Here is a 20,276-nt window from a genome sequence, read left to right as displayed (position 1 = left end):
TACAGTTTCACTTTAAACACATTCTTTATTATCTACAGCCATACTTGAATGAATAAAACATCTGTACAGGGTGTAAGCACGCACATACATAAATTTTGCAGCTTGGACAAATGCATTTCAGTAAATGTTTGCGCAAAAGTTGTTTCGTTTGTTTAGCTTGACTTTGATTTTGATATGGGAGTCAGGGAAAAGTCCCTCCTTATTTTGGACAATTTGTGATGAATTCGATTCTATTCCACTTCCAAGTTTATGAATTTGAACTTTACGTCTGATATGGCTTTGTTTAGGTTGCCAACGAAGCTAAATAGCTGTTGTTTGACTACTGCTAGGCGACTTGTAATTTGAATGCATATTACTTCTTTTTCTTCTTCTTGATATTTTCAATCAATGTGCTTTTTCTGCTTCTGGAGCCCATCTAAGAAATGGGAAATGCGGACTCGAATTATATTTTAAACAAAATTATAGGTCGCTTAAAGAAACTTACAGAGCTTGCTCTTGTTGTTCGACGTAAAATGGGTGCTTGCTCTAATTCAATGAGTTCCCTAACCTCGCTAACTCGACGCCTAAACCTTTCCACTTCCTCCTGGTGGAATTTGAGATCATCTTTGGCCTTTACCCAAAGAGAACGCGTTATGTTACACTTTAGTTCGGCGGCCTCTAAGTCGACTGCGAGACGTTCCTGCCATTCGGATATTGACGACCTATAGGAATCTATTGAATATTGATAAACAAAGTCAACATATCCAAATGTGGCGACATCTAGCACCATCTTGTTTTGCAGCTCCTTTATCTCATCCGCATAGACATTCTCCTTCTTCTGCAACAACATTTGAGCCTGGTCACTACAGCTGCGCAGCCAATTGCTGCGATAGCGCATCTCAATAAGCGATAGAGCTGCAAAATAAAGACTCGATCAGGCCCGGATCAGATACTATCTATAAGATCTCACAACTTGCCATCTGTTTTGTCACCCTCGGCCTCCAATTCGAGGCCGCATTGTGATGAAATACGAAATGCACTATCCCGGATAATTGAATCGAGATTGTGGTAGACCCTGCGCAAGTCGTTTAACTCACTGACCCACGTTGAGTTTACCTCATAGTTCGAATCGCTAAAATATAAATATAAAATACATAAATATTTTTAGGGAATGGTAAGCCAATAGTTTAGATAACTTGTGGAGCTATGTATAGCCTTAATATTAAATTAATTAATTGAACTTGAAGCGATTCAAGATGTATGACCATGATGACACATAGCTTTGAGTCATAAATATTGCAGTCAGTGAGTCTGACTCACTTTATTATCGACGAAGTGTTGCATATATCGCGACCATTCTTAAAGTCTTCCCTGATTAATTCGAGAAGGCGTATGATTTCATTAAGATCGGTGCAGAACTTGGCACAATTCAAATCCGCCTTCGATCTATCCATAACCAAAACATCCAAATAGAGTTGATTGACTCTCTGACGACGTAGGAAAAACTCCAGCGACCAATGAAACAGTTGGTGCGGTATTTCAATAGCCTCCCCAGGCCAAATATGTAGTTGTGTATCGATTTGCTTTCTTAGTCTAACGGAGAGGAATTGTATGGCAGCCTTCTGGAACTGGTAGAGACAAACGGTATAGAGCTTCTCCAACTGTTCGGACGTTAGGGATGGCCGATAATGCGATATAGATTCAGAAGGCGGTGCTATTAGAGATTTCTTCAGCATATCGAATATCGCGATCCCCTCAGCAGTTGTTGAATCATAACGAATCGCCTCAACTTTTGGGACCTTACGCCTTTGTGTGACCTCACGCTGGACGGCTATGAATAAGGTTTTAAGAAATTCATCGCGACATAGAGAGGCATCCGTATGCTCCGGCAATGGATATGACATAAGCTGCGTTTCAACATTGTCGAAAAGGGAATCATACGACCAAATGTCATCGTCATTTTTTATCGACGGCGTTTGGCTCATCTTTTTGATTGGTTTTGTCTTTTAACTTTTTTTTTTTGTAAATTATTGTTTTTAGTTACTATGTGTGTGTTGTGTAAAAACTTAATTTCAAATGGGGAAAACAACTTTCTGAGCTGATAAAAATCGAGTTTGACGTTACATTTTTGAAACATGGAATTTATAGGAATACAAACACGAAAAACAGAATTTAAGAGATTACATTTTATCTCCTATTACTAAAGAGATGCAGCAATTCTCGATGGAATAGATCGCACAAAGAATGAAAGAATGAAAAAGAAGGCAGACTTGATGCTCGCTTCCGGTCAGTCGTGCACGATGGTCCAGTGCCAGTGGCAGGGCTATAAATAAATGTAGCTCATCCCGTGCAGAGCAGAGCAGAGCAAAGGGCTTGGCGACCCGGTTTTCGCATGGGATGCCAGCCCGACCGACTGACTGCCTGGGTCTGGGCCTGGCTGCCTTTTGCCTGTTGTTCGATGCTCGCTGCTTTCTGCTTGCTGCGTGTGGCATGTTGCCTGCTGCAGCTTGCTGATGCCCTGTTGCAGTTTCTAATCGAATCGAAACCTTTTACCCAAATGTTGCCTACAGGCGCTTAGTCGCGCCCGCCGACTTTGTTAGCTAAAAAAATATCGTGAGCCCTGTGTGCAAGCAGGGCTGGCAATTGTTATCAATGTGTGTGTGTGTGTGCCACATGCAACACACAACCTGCAACATGGCTATGTTATTGCGGCTTCTAAATGCTGTTCGCCCATTCAAAATTGTTCTGTTAAAATCTGTGCGCTGCGTTGACATTGCCGCAAAATGTTGCACAGCATCATCCTAAGGGCAAGCACGACAGTGTATGTGTGTGTATGTTGCGCTCTCACTCACACGGCAGCCCTTTACGAGAGCATGTCTGGCTGCTACAGGCCCTCCATCCACCCCGCTTCCCCTCGCTCAACAAACCCATGCCAGTCAGTCGCTAGGGCGAGTACACACACACAGTCACACACACTCTCGCTTGCATTCATGCAAGCATAGCTACACATGTACATATTTATGTATATGCTGCGTCTATGCTGCCGTCCCTCACATACATACAGGCAAAACACGTATGTATGTATGTCGCTGTTCTGTTCTTTTCTGTTGCTGGTTCTGCTGGTGCTGCTGGCGCTGCTTCTGCTGCTTCTGCTGCTGTTCGCCTGTTCGTGCGCACCATCGAAATTTCACATGTAATTCCCACGGCCTGAATTTTCCCACACAAAGCGAAGAAGAGGAAGCGAAATTCAACAACAAAGCGACATACGGGCGATTGGGACAGACAAGAGCAGCAGCAGCAGGCAGCCGCAGCAGCAGCTCACACAGGCAGGCAGACAGACAGACACACACACACATACAGACAACATTTTTTATTGCATTCAACGTGGTCCCAGGGTCGCTGCTCGCTAATCGGCTCGTCTCCTTCTTCACAGGCACACACACAAACGCTGCCACAAGCAGACATACTCAACACATACACACACACGCACGCGTATATTGTTTCATTTTCTTTTTTTCGTTTTGACATTTTTTTTCTTTGAGCCACATTTTTGTTTCGACAGGGATGCAAGCGCATAGGCTATGTAAAGTATTCCAAACACTCTTCAATACCCTTTCTATTCTATGTATCATAGTAATAATGAGAATAATAATAAGACAAATTAAAGGATATTTTGGCATTATAGTTTGTTATTGTAGTATCAAATGTATTTTTATAACATTCATTCATTGGCTACATACATTAACATTACTATTCTTAACACTATATATCATCATAATACTATATGTACACACTAGCCAAGTTGTAACATAACCTCAAAAGCTCACTCAGATACCAGGTTATGTTTACTTAACCTTAAAATGTATGTACATACATATCTTTTAAGATTATTGTCCATCCAACCACTTGACCTTGGAATGCACTTCTAATGGTCCATCTACCTGCGCTACTCAGCAGTACACAAATAAACTAAAGAGCATAGAAGAAGGGCGGGAGTTGGGTTAGAGTCGGAGTTAGGAGTCAGAGTCGGAGTCGGAGTCAGAATCGTGTCGCCCTGACTAGCATAGCCGTCATTCCAGTTGTTTTTAAAGGCATCGACTGCATCGCCAGCTTCGGCTACTGCACTCCTGGTTTATCAATATGTTCAAGGATTTTTTCGTGCTTCCAGGCATGCCATTCCCTGTCCATATATGTAGTCACTGTGTGCGTGTCTGCATATGTGTGTGTGCTTGTGCGAGTTGATGCCTTCAATTTGGCAGCCTGACTTGAAAAGTCATGAGCGGAACACATGTGTACACACAATTGAGTGCCTCCCAACGTAGTAAATTTAGAGACAGAAAGAGGAGAGAGAGAGAGAGAGATTTTGACTGCGATGGTGCGGGCGTGAGGGAAAGAGAGGGAGGTAGCTTAGTATAGGATATTTTGGCAGTTCTTAGCATGTGTGCTACAATTGCTGCTATCCTGTGGCCCAAACTCAGCAGGAGTAACAAAAAATGCGCTTAACGAGCAACTTTCCATACACATTGGCTCAAAAATACACACACAAGCATACATGAGTAGCCACAACAGAGTCAACCAAAAGTCTCAAACCAAAGCTCAAATTTCATATCACTCGCAATAACTTAATACATTTAAAGCGTCATATATGTATGTATGTATGTATGTAGGTACATACGTTAAGATGTAAGTGACTGTTTAATGCTCGCTAAATCAGCTGCAAATGCTCCTTAATTATTGTGTAGGATATTATGTTATTTCGATTTAAAAGTAAGCTTTAAAGTTGTACATATTTTGTATTAATGTATTGTATAACTGTGATATTATCACAAAAGTTTATTTATATTAATATTTCTGTATCTGATCTGCAAGGCTGTTGAAAAAGCTTATTCTGCATTAAATAGCTTCGCTTCGACTTCTCGAATGAGATGGGAACGGACATACATACATACGTACATCTGCTACTCTAAACAATTTGGCGCCATTTCTCTATCGGCAAAGCTTTCGCTGAGCAAACTTTTTGCCACACAGCGCACTCACACTCGCACACACCACACACATGCACGAGCACGCGAGCGAACACATAATCTCGCACACATTCACACACACACACATGGCCAATTCACACTCATTTAAACGCAACGAAATGAAACGGCGAATGGGCCGTCGAGTGAATGTCACGGCGAGAAATCTCTCAAAGCTGCCTGCTCGAAATGCTGAATGCCTGTTCATTAGAGTCCATGAATTGAAATTGTGTGCAACGATGACGGCGACCGCATGACCAACAAAAAAACAAAATAAGAAAAAATCGCGGCTTGGGAATGGGAGGAGGCGTTTTGTATGTGTGTTGGGTGGTGCGGCGGATCAAGTGTTCAATTACGAGTGAGCCACTGTGTGTGTGTAGCAGCAGCCTAATGGCGCTTGAAATCCATAAGCGCTCAGAGTTGAGTGCCTGCCTGGGCTTGCGCACCGCTGGAACTGGAGCTGGAGCTGGGTTCGGGACTGGGCTCAGAGACTCCACGCTCCGTCAATTCAATTTGCGCGCGATTCGCTTGCGCTTCCAAATGAGAAGGAAAAAATAACTAGAGCAACAAGCAGCATCATTTAGATTTAGACCGGAATAGTAACAGGCGCGCAGCATAGCTTGGCAAGCGGCCCGTAGGTACATTTTTGTTTGCCGTTGGAAGTGCAGCATATGGACATCTCGCTCTCAGTCACTCTAGTGGCTTCACTCGCACACATTGCACTTTGCCTGTGAGCTTTTTGCGTTGATGTTTGGCGGTAAATTCAAAACCGAGTATTGAAGGAACAGAATTTATTAAAAAATAACAGAAATAACTCCGCTTACATATAAAAATTTATATTTAAAAGTGAAGGATTATTTTCTTTACATTTGCTGATAATATAATACATTTAAATTTGGTCAATAATACAAAAATAGTGATTGGCTACTTGGCAGGCATTTTTCTGCAATATAGAAAGCAAAACATATATTTACAAATATTGTTATTGTATTTCGATACGGTTGACATTACAATAATATATATACATTTGATTCGATATTATTTAGATCTTTACACTTGCATAAATTAATTAATTTCATCAGCTGTTTTGACTTGTGTACACAAACAGCAGCGTTGCCACTTAACTAAGTATAGAGATACCAGAGTGCTAGAAACACATTAGTACAGCACAACGGGGCTGCCAACTTACGTACAGTTTGGCGCGCAGTTTGAATTTTGAGAACTGATTGCATGGTGCGCCTAATTGCATTTTATAGCACAACAAAGTGAGCGAAGGCTCAACAACAAAGTGTAATTTAATTGCCCAAGCAACAGCAACAACAGCCACAATCTTGCCGCGATGATGAATGAATGCAATTTGTATTTAATCAATAAGCACGCCCCGCAGTGTTTTAAATCAGCGCACAGCGCCGCTTTACGGCTTAGCGCCAGCATCCGCAGCATTCCCTCTGTCTCGCTCTTCCTCTTTCTATCTTTCTCTTTCGACGCATCCGTGCAGAGTTAGGCAATTTTAATTGGATTTGCATTCACAGTCGCTGCTCGATACCCGTTTCCACACACACACACGCGCGCACACTCAACTGTTGCCTTCCTCCGGTGCTCCCTCTTTCGGACCTTTTGCTTGGCCGTCGTACGCCTCTGGCCTGAAACATAAATTTATTTTTAATTTACTTATGTATGCGCGACTTTGGTAGGCTGCCCTGCGGTTGTTTGATTTGCGAATTAAACAGCGTGCAACAAAAAAAAAAGAGGGGAGCAAACAAAATTAAGGCACCGGCTCGTTAGCGCTGCTGCAACATGTCAGTGGCGCTGGTTGTTAGGGGCAGGGGGCTACGTGTGGCATGTTGGCCAGTTCTGAATTGTCATAGGCCAGATCAAATGCCAAAATTAGATTAGAGTTTTTATAGAGCTATAATTCGAAGTAGAATATTATAAGTTTCTTTTAAAAGGGGGCGTGTCAACCCATGAATGTTAGCAATTATAACGGATAACTATGCAAGGGGAACAAAGCAGTGAATTTGAGCAGCTCAAGAATATCCTGTAAAAGTAACTATTCACTTAGGATGAATCAAGGAAGGAGATTTAAATGCAGAATAAAACGTAAAAGAGGTTAGTTTTATTAAGTTAGTTTTTATTAAAATATGCAACTATTTATGCGCCTGTTAAACTTGATCGTGCTCATGTTTGTAAGAAATTAGTTCCAAATATACATTTTTTATCAATACGCCTCATATACCCCAGAACTATTCAAAATGCATACAGGGTATAGGGAATATATCATGTATACATGTAGCCCGTCTCGACTAATGCACAACGGCCCCAAATCAATCTGCAGATGAGTCCCAGCATCTTCCACTCAGCGCGCCTGTTTAATATGTCTCTCCCTCTCTTTCTTTGTCAGTCCCTCTCACTTGTGCCGTTGGCCACACAAACAGCGTCTGTGGCAATTTAAAAATCACATTAAATTAGTCAGCAAGAAATCAGCGCAACGAAACCATCAACAAATCATCTCTAATTAAATTCATTCAAGAGCTCACAGCTCCAGCTCCACCTCCAGCTTGAGTTAGAGTTTTACATTTTGAGTTCATTCATGCTCCGTGCGAACGGGTAGCACTTGGTCAGCAGCGGTTCACTCCCTCTCTCGGTCTCTCTTTCTCTCTCTCTCTCAATCTCTATCTTTGCTGGGCAATTAATAAAAATGTAAATTCAATTAAATTTATATGACAGCAAGCTGTCAGAAGAGCTCAAATTAAAAATTACTAACAAGACCAGTTACCAACTCGCAGTCCACTCAACTCCAGCTTCACTTCGGGCCAGGCTTAATTAAAAATCCAACAACTGCGCGCCTAAGGCAGACGCTGAGCCAGAGACAGAGGCAGGGTCAGGGGAGCAGTGGGGCTGGAGCCGTGGCCAGTTGCTCAGCAATTCTCATTTGCGAGACTTCAATTTGAGTGACGTTCGGTGGCCACCCGAATGCCTGGGATGCTGCAGCGGCTGCTGCACATTTGCGAGGTAGCCAACTGCCAGTCAGTCACCAAAAAGTCGAGATGAGCTGGATGGATGGATGGATGGATGGATCGCAGTTTTTGCTAATAGCGGAAGCGTTGCGGGGCCGAGGCGGTCGCCTCGACGAACACCGCCTAATAATTAATAAATTAAAAAACAAAGTAACACGCACATGACATGAGAGAAACGAGCCAACAGTCGAGGCTGGCCCAGAGCCAAATTAGCCGCACACACACACGCACACACAGAGAGAGGGAGAGAAAGGATAATCAAATGCTGATTTATGGCAATTTGTAGTCGAGTTCAGAGTCGACGTGGCACATCACTTCCGGCGCGACGGCAGCTGTGTGAGGTCCTGGCGCTCAGCTGACCCTCATCCTCATCCTCATCCTCATTCCCATCCACATCGAGTTAGAGTTTATGTGAAAATTAGTAGCTAATTTGCGCTGTCATCATTATTGTGTGTTGTGCAAACATTTGTTTGACTCGACAACGAGCGACTGAGCGATCGCGCGACCGTCCGACCGTCCGAGTGTCCGACCGAATGAGCTCGTGAGAGGCGCATAGAGAGGCGGGACATGCATATAAATGAGCAAGCATGACGGCGCACCGAATGGACCCACTGAATCAGCCACTGATCAGGTACTCAAGCACTCTGAGCATGTTAGCTGCCGTTGATTGCGGCCGTGTGTGCTCCATGTTCATAGATTGTTATTAATACAAAGTTTACAGCATTTGCAACGGACCTCACAAGGAAACACTAATCAACCGGCTTAAGACTTCGAGATGGGTCGATTAAGTGCTACGAATTTGTATTGGATATTATATGATGATATTAGGCTTGTATATTTCAGAAAGAATACTCCCTGTTGTATGTATGTAGAGTTTAGTCTCCTATTTTTCAATTCCACCTCTTCTCCCTCCACCTGAATCAGCCATATATTTCAGCTTAAATGAATAGCTATAGAAATTCTTAATGAATAACCATTTGAAGCCCAAAAACAAATGATAATTGAAATGTGTTGCACAGTGTTATAATGTTAATGAAATTTTATGGCTACGGGAAGACACGCGCATCTCGATCGCCATGTGATGCCATATTTAAGAAGCTAACGATCTGCCGAACAGTCAATTAATATATATCAAAAATGCATATTCATGATGTTTTCGGGCTTCTCTCTCACTCGCTCTTGTTGTTAGCCAGCCCACGCAGTCGAAAGTTAAGCGGAACGAAACGAAACGAATCAAGAAATCAATAGAACGGACCAGCATAATGAGCTAAGCAGGGGCAGTTGCCTCAAGGGGGCGTGGCATAAATTTAAATTATGCTGATTAGCTAAATGTAGGGGTGGGGGAGAAGGGAAGTATGTGTCTGGGTGTATTGGGGGCATCACATCAAAATGGGCATAGCTTATGATTATAATGACGAATAAGCCTGAAGCCAAAGTCAAACGAGAGACTCAAGCAACGAACTTGTTTATGCAAAAATCTGTTCTTTTTTTTAGCCATAAATTAACTCATAATTCGCAAAGACTTATAAACGAATGCTTATCAAATTAATTAATTAGTAGTCGCTGCTCGAATATCACGAATGATTAATAGATTAACCAAGTGAAGGTTCAGCCTGGTACGAATTGACAGGTCATGGGTTAATTACGATCCGAGAGGCTGGCCGAACAAGCTACAACAGCAGAGCTTATTTGGTGTATGCCGAAATGCGATTTGATTTCCGTTCCGCGTCAAGTTCAATGACAGAGCATCGCAACAATAATACACTCTAATCAAATGTCTGACCCTCAGAAATCGAATCACTTTTTGGATTAACGCGCAAAATGAAAGATTTTAATCACATTAGGCGCAATTTTCTGGACTGGATACGTGTTCGCAGCCGATTTCCGGGCAAATTGCTTTCGATTATTTTGGGAGAGACAACGAGCGCTGCGATTGCAATAAGAATTCTGGAGATATCTTGTGCCAGGCGTGGCCGGTGCTGTTTCAAGGCATCAATTTGCAAAACTCCAAAGCAATTTATCGAAGCACAGCGCAAAATAAGCTGCTGATTAGTACTTCAACCTCTCTAGATTAGCTGCTTGCAATGTATACAAAAAAAGTATATTTGAATCATAAGTAATTGCAGGTGAACATAAACGTAGTTCTGCAAACAGATATTTATGTTAAACTTCTACAGGACTTATCTAAAAAATTGAAGAGAAATCATTTATTGTGAGAATATATATATCTATATAAAATATAGACAATAATTATTATTTAAACTTGTAATTATTGCGCATGAAATAAAATGAATTTTTGTATGTATTGATTATGCAAGAGAAGAGTTGAGTTTGACTCCTCATAAGACATTTTTTTTATGTCTACGGATTTTGTTTGTTGTTTTAAGGATGGATGCTGCCTTTGCAGTCGTCTTCCCATCAAGATTATTTCCTTAAGCTTCACAAATAAAGGACTTAATGGACTTGATGTTTCGATGTCCGATCTATTTAGATGGAAAGTTTAAAGAGTATTATTTTACACAACAACAAAATAATAATAATAAAAAAATGTACCTTATAGATGTGGATCCTGCCGGCAAGTCCAATAACCTGCAAAGATATTACGCTTTAAGCTATTTAACTTAACATAGCTTAGAGGCTAGGCAATACGCTTGACATTTCGACTGTTGGCCAATATTAAAATGTGTAAAAAACATTGGCATATTAATTGAACAACAGACAAAAAACAACTCATAAATTAGCTGCTGGCAAATAAATTAGCAAAACGTGGCGCACTCCAGTTGTAGGTGTTGGCCGGGTGCACGCCCATTCACGCCCACGCTACAACATGCACGGCGGCAAAATATTTCGCGCGCACTAATCAAATTTTTACAAAAATAATGTAAAACGAATTAAATTTTTAAAAATAATTTTTTTTTATTAATATATACATATGTGTGTACATATATGTGTTGATTATATGTATAGGTATACAAAACTCTAACAAACTGGAGAAAAACAAAACTTATTCAATTACCCACTTTGGATAGCATATGCATTCAAATTAAATTATGTAGCTGCAAAAACTACAACTACAACTGCAACAACAACGACTGGTAATGGCAATTACAGCTATAAAGCCGCCAAACACGAATCGCGTGCAAAAACAATTTAAAAAACAATCAAAAAGAAACAAAGCAAAAAAAAAAAACATCAATGGCAACATAAAATACCATAGACCGAGACCTCTAGCCAAGCGACAGCTCCACACTTCTGTGAATTTGCAGTTACGTTTCGGTTGGCCAACACCCACACACACACACACACACACACACAAACATTTGGCCACTTTACACTGGCCCCAAATGGTAAAAGTTTAAGTAAACAAAACTTGAGTGGAGCGCTCGATGCCAACCCTGCCAAGCTCTGCCCTACACTACTCTGGCACTCTGCTCTAGCTTGACTCTGCTCATACCCTACACTGTCTGCAGATTGAGCATATGTCAATCAATATTGCCTATTGTCTATCATTAGAAAAATTTCGTTATGAGTAAAAAGTCTTAAAAACACAAAAATGGCAGTACTGTAAGACAATTAAATTCATATATATGATATTCCCATCGAATAAAATGAATATTGATAAGGTCTTTATATTAACGCTTCCACATTTTTTGTTTAAATAATCATATATCAGGAAAAAAAAAAAACTTCAATAAGGGATTTTATTATTCTGTCCAGAATATTAATAATTTTAAAATCTATATATTTTATATATTATATTCAATATATGTATTTACATAGCTATAAATTTAAAAAGTTATATAGTCACTTTCTCTTCCTCTCTCCACGTCTTTTCACAGAGTATTTGCACGTCGTATATACCCGAAGCCTTCTGCCTTTATTAAACTTACGTTTCATTTTGATTTCATGTAAATTGCCTGTCGACGACACAACACCAACAGCAACACCAACACCGTAGCATAAGCAGGCATGCACACACACACACAGATACTCAGGCACTCCATGTGGCTCTCTTAGCGTACACTGAGCATGCGACGCGCTGATTGGCTGACGGCACTGAGCGAAAAGGGCGGCGCTTCAGAGCGCCACATGAGCTTGAGAGACAGAGAGAAAGAGAAAGCGAGCGAGTGCAGACGAGCTGAACGTGAGAGGAGAGGTGACTGCGGCAGGTGTCGCCGCAGCAATTTGCTACTTAACTCGACGCGTTGCCAAACTAAACAAATTCGATATTCAACTGCCGCAGATTTTAAATGAGATTCGATTGAGCTCACTCCAGCGAGCGGCAAGGGGACAGAGAGAGAGAGAGAGAGAGAGAGAGAGGGCGAGCTCAGGAGAATGGCGAGTGCAGAATGCCGACGGCACAGCGAAGACAGTTTAAGGCCAATTAGATATAACAGTTTACCAAGTCTCGACGTTCGTTTTTGGTCAAACTCTTAATAATATTAATTTAAAATATGCATTGCTAAATGAGTGTCGCAGCATGGCAGACCGTATGATACCATGCCATAGCGTGGCATAGTATGCGATGCCATACGCTCCATACCAAGTAGCTGACACCTTAATAAAATCGAAGAGCACTCTTCTTCGACAGAATCGCCAGTTGCCAACTCGCCGAGGCATGCTGCAAAAATGACTATTTTTGGTTGATGTTGCTGCTGCTGCTGCTGCATGTGGAAACGGATGGATGGTTGGATGGATGACAGGCCTGCATGCCAATCACGCGTCAATTGCACTGACCATTGCCAGCTATTTAGGTAGCCAGCCGCAAGTCCCCATTAAGGCCGCTGTCAACGTTGATGAGTTGATTCTGTCGCTGACAGGCGATCCTTATGCAGGAGCCCAAACTGTTACGCTGATCGTTCGCAAATGGCAAGCGTTTCACACAAATTAGAAACCAACTTGCAACTCAGGTCTAGTTTTTCAAATTAATTCAATTGCTGTATATATGCGATATCGTTATTCGTGATTTGTGATATTATAAAGACTAATTTGATATCTACATTCTGCGAAGGCATATATAGCATACTCTTAATGAGTATGGCTATATGAGTAGGAATTCGACTACCGGTATCTTCAAGAAACTTTTTTAAATTGCACAAAATATAAGTGGGAGTGAATGAGGGATCTAAGAATATATAATATATTATATATATATATATATATATATATTTTTTTTTTTTTTTTTGCGCAGTAGGCAATGTGTATTCTAGATTGAAGACATATTTTATAAAATTTTAATGTTTTACTTTAATTATAATAAACTAATAACTTACTAAGATGCCATTCATTTACTATTACTAACATTTAGCTCAGAGATATAATCGATATATTCAACATAAATTTCCTACAAAATATTAAACATTATAATTTTTATAATGTATTCGTCATCAATCGTCATATATTTTGGAGTCAGCACCCTGCACATAAGGTTGCTTTAAATGACCCATTAAATAGTCCAGTTCCCGACCCCACTCACACTTCCATTCACTGTGACTAATGCGCCGAGCGAGTCCCGGGGGCAAACGCCGCTTATCTATGGGTCTGTAGCATATGTTTCAGTCTACGGTATATTTGACTTTTTTCGATTCTAGTCGATTTATGACGATCGTTGTTGGTGTTGTTGACTGTACGTATTAGGTGATATCGTAAACTCCAAAGCTGTGATAAAACCATTAACAATTTATTAGCGTGTTCGAACTTGTGTCAGCCATTTGTAGTTAGTTATGCGATCACGTGAGTCATGTATTTCTCTATGGGTGGCATGCGTCTCGCTCTCCATTGCGCTCTCTTTCTCTTTGTGCGCAGTAATGGGGCTGGGGATGCACTTATCAGCCTCCAATTCAATTAAGCGAACAATCAATTATGATTTGTCACGCGAGCTCCAAAAAAAGCACAAACAAAGAAAAGAAAACAACAAAAAATAGAAAAAGGTTTGCGATAGGAAAGAACACAACACCCGCACAACCTTGGGGCTGCCTCACCATAGAATCCCGTCTTATCACATGGTGCGGGCCTCTCGTTTTATGTTTGACATTTCTTAATTATTGATTCTATGTTTTCGCTACCTTTTGAAGATTGAAACATGTGTTCTGCAGCCTCGGCTACGAAACGGAAATGAAATTAATTGGAAAAGTGCGTACATACGAGTTTTCCAAGCATTCCAGCAACTTTTCCAAAGCTCTGTTGCAAGCAGGCTAAGCCTCTAACGTCCCGTGCCCCACATCGAGACAGGCACATCTCGTTCACATTTATCGTGTTCAAGGAGAGAGAGAGAGTCGGTGCTAGCATACGTAGAGAAATATATATACACAAAAGCTCCTGTAAAATATATTAGAATTTTCCCAAAATCAGAGACTAAACTCTAAAACAACGTAGCCCTTTCGAAATGTTTCGTTCGTATGTGCGGAAGGCCGTTCGGTCTAGCCGGGCATTCGCCCGGGCCTACTCCAAGGATGTGGCGTTTGGTGCAGATGCGCGTGCAAGGATGCTGCGCGGCGTGGATGTACTCACGGATGCTGTCGCCGTCACACTGGGTCCTAAGGGACGCAGCGTCATATTGGAGCGACCCTGGACCTCGCCTAAAATAACGAAGGACGGTGTCTCGGTGGCGCGTGCGATTTCTCTGAAGGATCAGCACATGCAGCTGGGCGCTCGTCTGGTGCAGGACGTCGCGGACAATACGAATCAGTCGGCCGGCGACGGCACCACAACGGCAACCGTGCTGGCTCGTTGCATTGCCAAGGAGGGCTTTCAGTACATAACGAAGGGTGCCAATCCAGTAGAGATACGACGTGGCGTAATGCTGGCCGTCGAGCATGTCAAGCAGGAGCTGAAGCTGATGTCGCGTGCGGTCGAGACGCGGGAGGAGATTGAACAGGTGGCCACAATTTCGGCGAACGGCGACACGCAGATTGGACGCCTCATAGCGGATGCAACAGATCGTGTGGGCCGCACCGGCACCATCACCGTCAAGGAGGGCAAACGGCTCAAGGATGAGCTGGAGGTGCTGCAGGGTCTGCAATTCGACAAGGGCTACATTTCGCCCTTTTTCGTGAACACAGCCAAGGGCGCCAAGGTGGAATACACCAATGCCTATGTGCTGATCACACACAAAAAGATCAAGTCGCTTAGGCAGATTCTGCGAGCGCTGGAGCAGTCGCTGCGACAACGCCGTCCCCTGCTCATCATTGCGGAGGACATTGATGGCGAGGCGTTGAACGCTCTGGTGCTCAACCGGCTCAAGCTGGGTCTGCAGGTGTGCGCCGTCAAGCCGCCTGCCTATGGCGAGTACCGTAAGCAGCTGATTGGAGATATTGCGGTCGCCACGGGCGCCACGGTGTTTGGGGATGACGTTAACTATGCCAAGATCGAGGAGGCCAAGATTGATGACTTTGGTCAGGTGGGCGAGCTGGTTGTTACCAAGGACACGACCATGCTGTTGCAGAGCCAGGGCAAGCCCGAGCTGCTCAAGCGACGCATCAAAGAGCTGCAGGATGAACTAAGGGATCCTGCAACAAAGAACGAGCAGAAAGAGCGCCTACGCACTCGCATTTCCACGCTGACCAATGGCGTCGCCGTGATCCACATCGGCGGCACCAGCGAGGTAGAGGTGGGCGAGAAGAGGGACCGCGTCACCGATGCCCTCAACGCTACGCGAGCTGCCATCGAGGAGGGCATTGTGCCCGGAGGTGGCACTGCTCTGCTCCGTTGTATACCACGCCTGCTGGAACTGAATCCGGACAATGAGGACTTGAAGCACGGCATCGCCATAGTCGCGCATGCTCTGCGCGTGCCATGCCTGACCATTGCAGCGAATGCCGGGGTCGACGCCGCCATGGTGGTGGCCAATGTGATGAATGGCGAGGGCGACTTTGGCTACGATGCCATGAAGGGTGAATACGGCAATCTCATCGACAAGGGCATTATTGATCCCACCAAGGTGGTGCGCACGGCCATACAGGATGCGGCTGGCGTGGCCTCGCTGCTGAGCACCACCGAGGTCATCATCACCGATATCCACGATAAGGATCCCCTGGCTGCTCTTAATGCTGCCGGTGGTGGTGGTGGTGGACTGGAGGAGGCTCTCGGCGGCATGGATTTAGGCGGCATGGGCGGCATGGATGCACTATCTGCGTTGGGCGGCATGGGTGGAATGGGCGGCATGGGTGGAATGGGCGGAATGGGTGGAATGGGCAGAATGGGTGGCATGGATGACGTGGGGGAAATATGTAATAAGAGTAAGGCCGCAGAGATGAACGAGGCAGTTCAGAGTATTCCCGGTATGGAGGATGTCACGGTACATGATATTGATAGCACTCAGTTGTAGATGTTGTTCGTCCCCTCTTGGCTACTTCACTCTCTCTGTCTCTCTCACAGTCTGTCCTTATCTGTGTATTTTTTTTAGCCCTATATTACTTTGTGTGTTGGAAACTTTGTTTTTGTAGTTGTGAATACCAAATTCTTGTTTTGCTGCCCGAATAAAAGAAAAATTGTTAACAGTGCGCCAAATGGAGATCTCAATATGAATAAGGGAATTGCAATGCTCCGCGGACGTCTACAAGATGTGACCCAGTGAACCTGCGTTTGTAATGCTATCAATAATTAAGTGCTGCTGCCACCTCAGCGGACAACAGACAACGGGCCAACTGGACGCAACGCGACTGCTGCTCGGACTGGGACTGGACTGGACTGGACAAGTGGACAGCTGATGAGGCCGGGACATGGGCTGCTTAATAAGCGGCGGCTGCTGCATAAATTTCCACCAAAAACAAGAGAAATCCATCCACAATCGATAACAACGAACAGCAATCTCTCTTCATAGTATTCGAACTAGTTCCGAATCACCTTAACCGGGACTGACGTAGTAAACTAAAGTATAGCTAATCTAATCAGTGCGTAATATCATATTTTTTGAGCGAATTGAATTCTTTGCCACAGATACGAAAAGGAATTAGACAACGGGGAGAAAGATAATAAAGATTGTAGATTTATTGAAAGACCTTCTCGATGTAGGACGAAAAAAGACAAAAATGAGAAATATCACCGGTTTATTTCTTTAAATAAATACATATGATATAATCCTGGTATCAGGAACATTTGGTTAGTCAAAATCAATGAGAAAGTTAAGGTTGCCTTTGATAGGGCATTTGGTAAAACGGAGTCCGTTGTTCACCTTTTGAATGCGCACGCAATGCAAAAATCTTGTTAAGCGTTGGCAACAGCCAACCGATGCATGGTGCATTGGCACTGGCCATGGAGCTGGGCATTTGAACATGTGCAAATGCGCATGCGTAATTATTGAAACAAGTTAATTACTGCGAAGGTGCCTACTTCGACTCCAATTCCTGACTCCAATTCTCGACTACAGTTCGAACGTTGCGCGGGCGACCGTTCGAATGTGGCAACTGCGTCGACTGGTTGCTTAATATATGCATCGGACTTGGGGCTGGCGCATTCCAAAGTTGTTGTTTCTGGCATCCTTTTATGGCTATGTGGCTTTAGGTCCTGCTGCCTGCTGCAACAGTAGTTGTACAGCGTGCAGCGTGATCAAAGTGTGAAATGACTTGTTGCTGTCTGATGGCCGAATACAAATTGCTTGATGCCTGCGATTCCAATCACAAAGCCTTCTCCCTCTCCCTCTCCCTTTCAATGTTTGATTCTGTTTGAGTGTGTTTATTCTTTTCTTTTCCTTTTTTTTCTATGCACTGCCTTAATTAAGTTGTTCAGCTTTGCTTCCCAGGAAGTCCAATGGCTCGCGCTCTGTTCCCGCTAAACGCCAAGTCCATAAACACAACTAAAGAATGCGAGAGTCGTAGGAGCTAATGATCTAATGAAATTATGGCTAAGTGAATTTCAATTAAGAGCACGAATATGGAGATTGATTCCTGCACTTAAATATATCTATATCATACATAACTAGGAATGCTTTCAAGCAACTTAAAAGATCAAAAACAATTTCAGAGTAGAGGCCAGGCTATATTTGTAGGGTAAACTTTTTGAATCATGTATGTATAAAAAGAAGGCCTTTGGTTGAAGCCGTAACTGTTCAAGCTAAGTTTTGCTTATCAATATAAAAGGTTTTTAAATCTTCGGCTAAATACACATGAATCATGTTCAATTAAATGTTATAGCTTACTTGTTTTACGCTAGAATTAAATAAATAAACGATCAGTTCCGATGTCATCGATACCAATTTCGGGCGTCCAATTTGGTGTTTCCATTGCGTTAACAATGCGGCTACGTTTGAAGATAACGTCCCGTCAACAAAGTGTCGTCCGATAAGAATCGGAGACAAAGAGCTGTAGCTGTGGCAAATCCGATAAGAAACTAGTTGCTATTGGGGGCAGCACGCGCTCAGCGCATCGGAATCAGAATTTTCAGGAATTCCAGTTTTTGGAGTCCCCGGGCTCAATTAGCTGGGACGTCCCGCTAGCAAATGATTGGACTGTGCTTTGTTCTATGCCCACTAATTATAAGGTCTATCGATTAATAATCGACTCAGTTGCGGAGTCGTAGTTCAATCGAGCAACACCCTCTCCACGGTAGTTCCACATTATTTGCATTCTTAATTTGTTCCTAATTAAATATTCATCTTTTGTGCCTGGCCAAGTGCCTGCTGTGGTGGCAACTCCGACTCTTTGGCTCTTCAGCTCTCACGCTGTGTCACTTTTATGGCACTTGATTTATTCGAATATCTCTGATTAATTGAAGCCGACTGGTGTCTAATTTTTTTTTTTTTTTTTGGGAGAAAGTCTGAGTGAGGCGAGAGCCAGTCGGAACGGTTGGCTTGGCTGTGAGGTTGAATTGGGCTCTTGGGGATCCATTAGGGCTCGTTAAACAGGCAGATCGCCCTCACTCACTCTTTCTCTGTCTCTCTTTGTTTTGTCTCTAGCTGCGTCTCGTCCTAAATTCGCTACGGTTTATTTTTACGCTTGAGCCACATAATTTAATAACCTCGCGTCGTTGTCTTGCCATGTGCATAAGGTCTTTAGGCTTATGAGTTGCTTCCCCTTGCAAGACAAATGGGTTTATTATATGATGTCGGAAATTTATGCGCGCTATTAAATTGTTTATTAAACGACCACACGGCGCAAATGGCGAAAATAAATCGCTTTTCACTTTAAAATTAATGCAGCCCTACTCTTCCTCTCTCTCTCTCTCTCCCTCTGCCTCTCTGTCTCTCTGTCTCGTTGTCTTTTCTTCTGCATTAGCATCTGCTGCCGCTTGACCAAAGGAGCTGCTGATGAACTCATTTGTCAACGTCGCCGCGCCAACGGGAAGAGCTTTGATGAGCCCTCGACCCATCTCTTTAATTATCAATACGTTATTACCAAGTAGCTGGTGCATACTCATAATTGCATTGCATTTGCTCCTCCCCAAAGCTCGGCCTCTGCACTCAAACCACAGTGAGCATCACTTGGGAATGTTGAAACCAGTTTTGTCTCCACTTATATTGCTGTATTTTCTTTTCGTAATATTTCTAGTTATTTAATTGTTAAATTTACTCATTCGCAAACTAATTCGTGAGTCTCACTCGTTGATGAATTCAGGACTGAAAATATTTTATTTTCAATGGATTTTTTATTTTTATTATTTATTTTTTGGTTTACCTAATGGATAATTTGTACCCATTATTTTTTAAATAAATAATTAGCTTTCTGCTCAGAAGACAGACTTCCTGCTCGTCAAATTTCCCCACTCTATAGATCTACCAATTCATTTGATAATACTCGTACGATTGCATACTCATTGGTTTGCATACTCGTCCGATTGACTACTCGTTTCTTTTCCTGCTCACTTTTTCATTGGCCTATTCGTTTCTTTACGAACCCCTTAGTTTGCTCACACATTTATTTCCTTTCTACTCCCTCATTTATTCAGTCACTATGTTTCACATATATTATAAGCAAATTCTATACTTTATTCACATCTGTTGTACTGCATATTCACTGTACTTGTCGACGTGGACTACCGCGCGCGAATTCGCTGGCAAATATAAACGGAAGCCGAGCTTAGTGCGAAATTCAATTTGCGAGCTTCTGGGAAACCTTTTGAAAACTCCAGCAGCAGCCTCAAACTCATAATGATGAACGCCCAGGCTCGTGCAACGGCCTAACTGGCTGACTGACTAGCTGACTGACTGACTGAGAGACAGGCAGGCCGGTTGGGGTATAAAATTTACATTCATTAGCTCGTTATCAATCTTAATGCGGTTCGCAGTCATCTTTAGGTACTTATGACTTTCAAGTGGTAGCTCCGA

At 42.8% G+C, this 20,276-nt stretch overlaps 2 protein-coding genes and 1 long non-coding RNA gene across 3 annotated transcripts; 1 reads left to right on the top strand and 2 right to left on the bottom strand.

Moving 5' to 3' along the window:
* LOC108609778 (uncharacterized) lies at positions 1 to 2,076 on the bottom strand. Its single transcript, XM_018001523.2, has 4 exons — positions 1,300 to 2,076; positions 957 to 1,111; positions 485 to 894; positions 1 to 415 (listed from the first exon to the last, which is right to left on the bottom strand). Exons 1-4 carry the CDS (start codon positions 1,962 to 1,964, stop codon positions 353 to 355), a joined length of 1,293 nt encoding a protein of 430 aa, XP_017857012.1. The 5' UTR covers positions 1,965 to 2,076; the 3' UTR covers positions 1 to 352.
* An 8,126-nt stretch (positions 2,077 to 10,202) lies between these two features.
* On the bottom strand, positions 10,203 to 11,420 carry LOC149269650 (uncharacterized). Its single transcript, XR_016269170.1, has 3 exons — positions 11,230 to 11,420; positions 10,571 to 10,606; positions 10,203 to 10,500 (listed from the first exon to the last, which is right to left on the bottom strand). It is a non-coding gene; the product is annotated as an uncharacterized LOC149269650 (long non-coding RNA).
* Positions 11,421 to 14,247: 2,827 nt separating this feature from the next.
* On the top strand, positions 14,248 to 16,518 carry Hsp60B (Heat shock protein 60B). The gene has a single exon (XM_018004855.2). The coding sequence runs from the start codon at positions 14,403 to 14,405 to the stop codon at positions 16,341 to 16,343; it is 1,941 nt and encodes a 646-aa protein (XP_017860344.1). The 5' UTR covers positions 14,248 to 14,402; the 3' UTR covers positions 16,344 to 16,518.
* The last annotated feature ends 3,758 nt before the right edge of the window (positions 16,519 to 20,276 follow it).

This window comes from Drosophila arizonae, chromosome 3 (genome assembly GCF_054131065.1).
Source record: "Drosophila arizonae isolate 15081-1271.41 chromosome 3, UAZ_ARI_1.0, whole genome shotgun sequence".
Lineage (NCBI taxonomy): Eukaryota > Metazoa > Arthropoda > Insecta > Diptera > Drosophilidae > Drosophila > Drosophila arizonae.
This window is presented reverse-complemented; position numbering and strand designations above follow the sequence as displayed.

Coding starts and splice junctions, on each gene's coding strand:
- Hsp60B (XM_018004855.2), top strand. CDS start 14,403: ATGTTTCGTTCGTATGTGCGGAAGGCCGTTCGGTCTAGCCGGGCATTC.
- LOC108609778 (XM_018001523.2), bottom strand. CDS start 1,964: ATGAGCCAAACGCCGTCGATAAAAAATGACGATGACATTTGGTCGTAT. Junction 1,112..1,299: donor AACACTTCGTCGATAATAAA/GTGAGTCAGACT, acceptor TTTATATTTTAG/CGATTCGAACTATGAGGTAA. Junction 895..956: donor CGAGGGTGACAAAACAGATG/GCAAGTTGTGAG, acceptor TTTATTTTGCAG/CTCTATCGCTTATTGAGATG.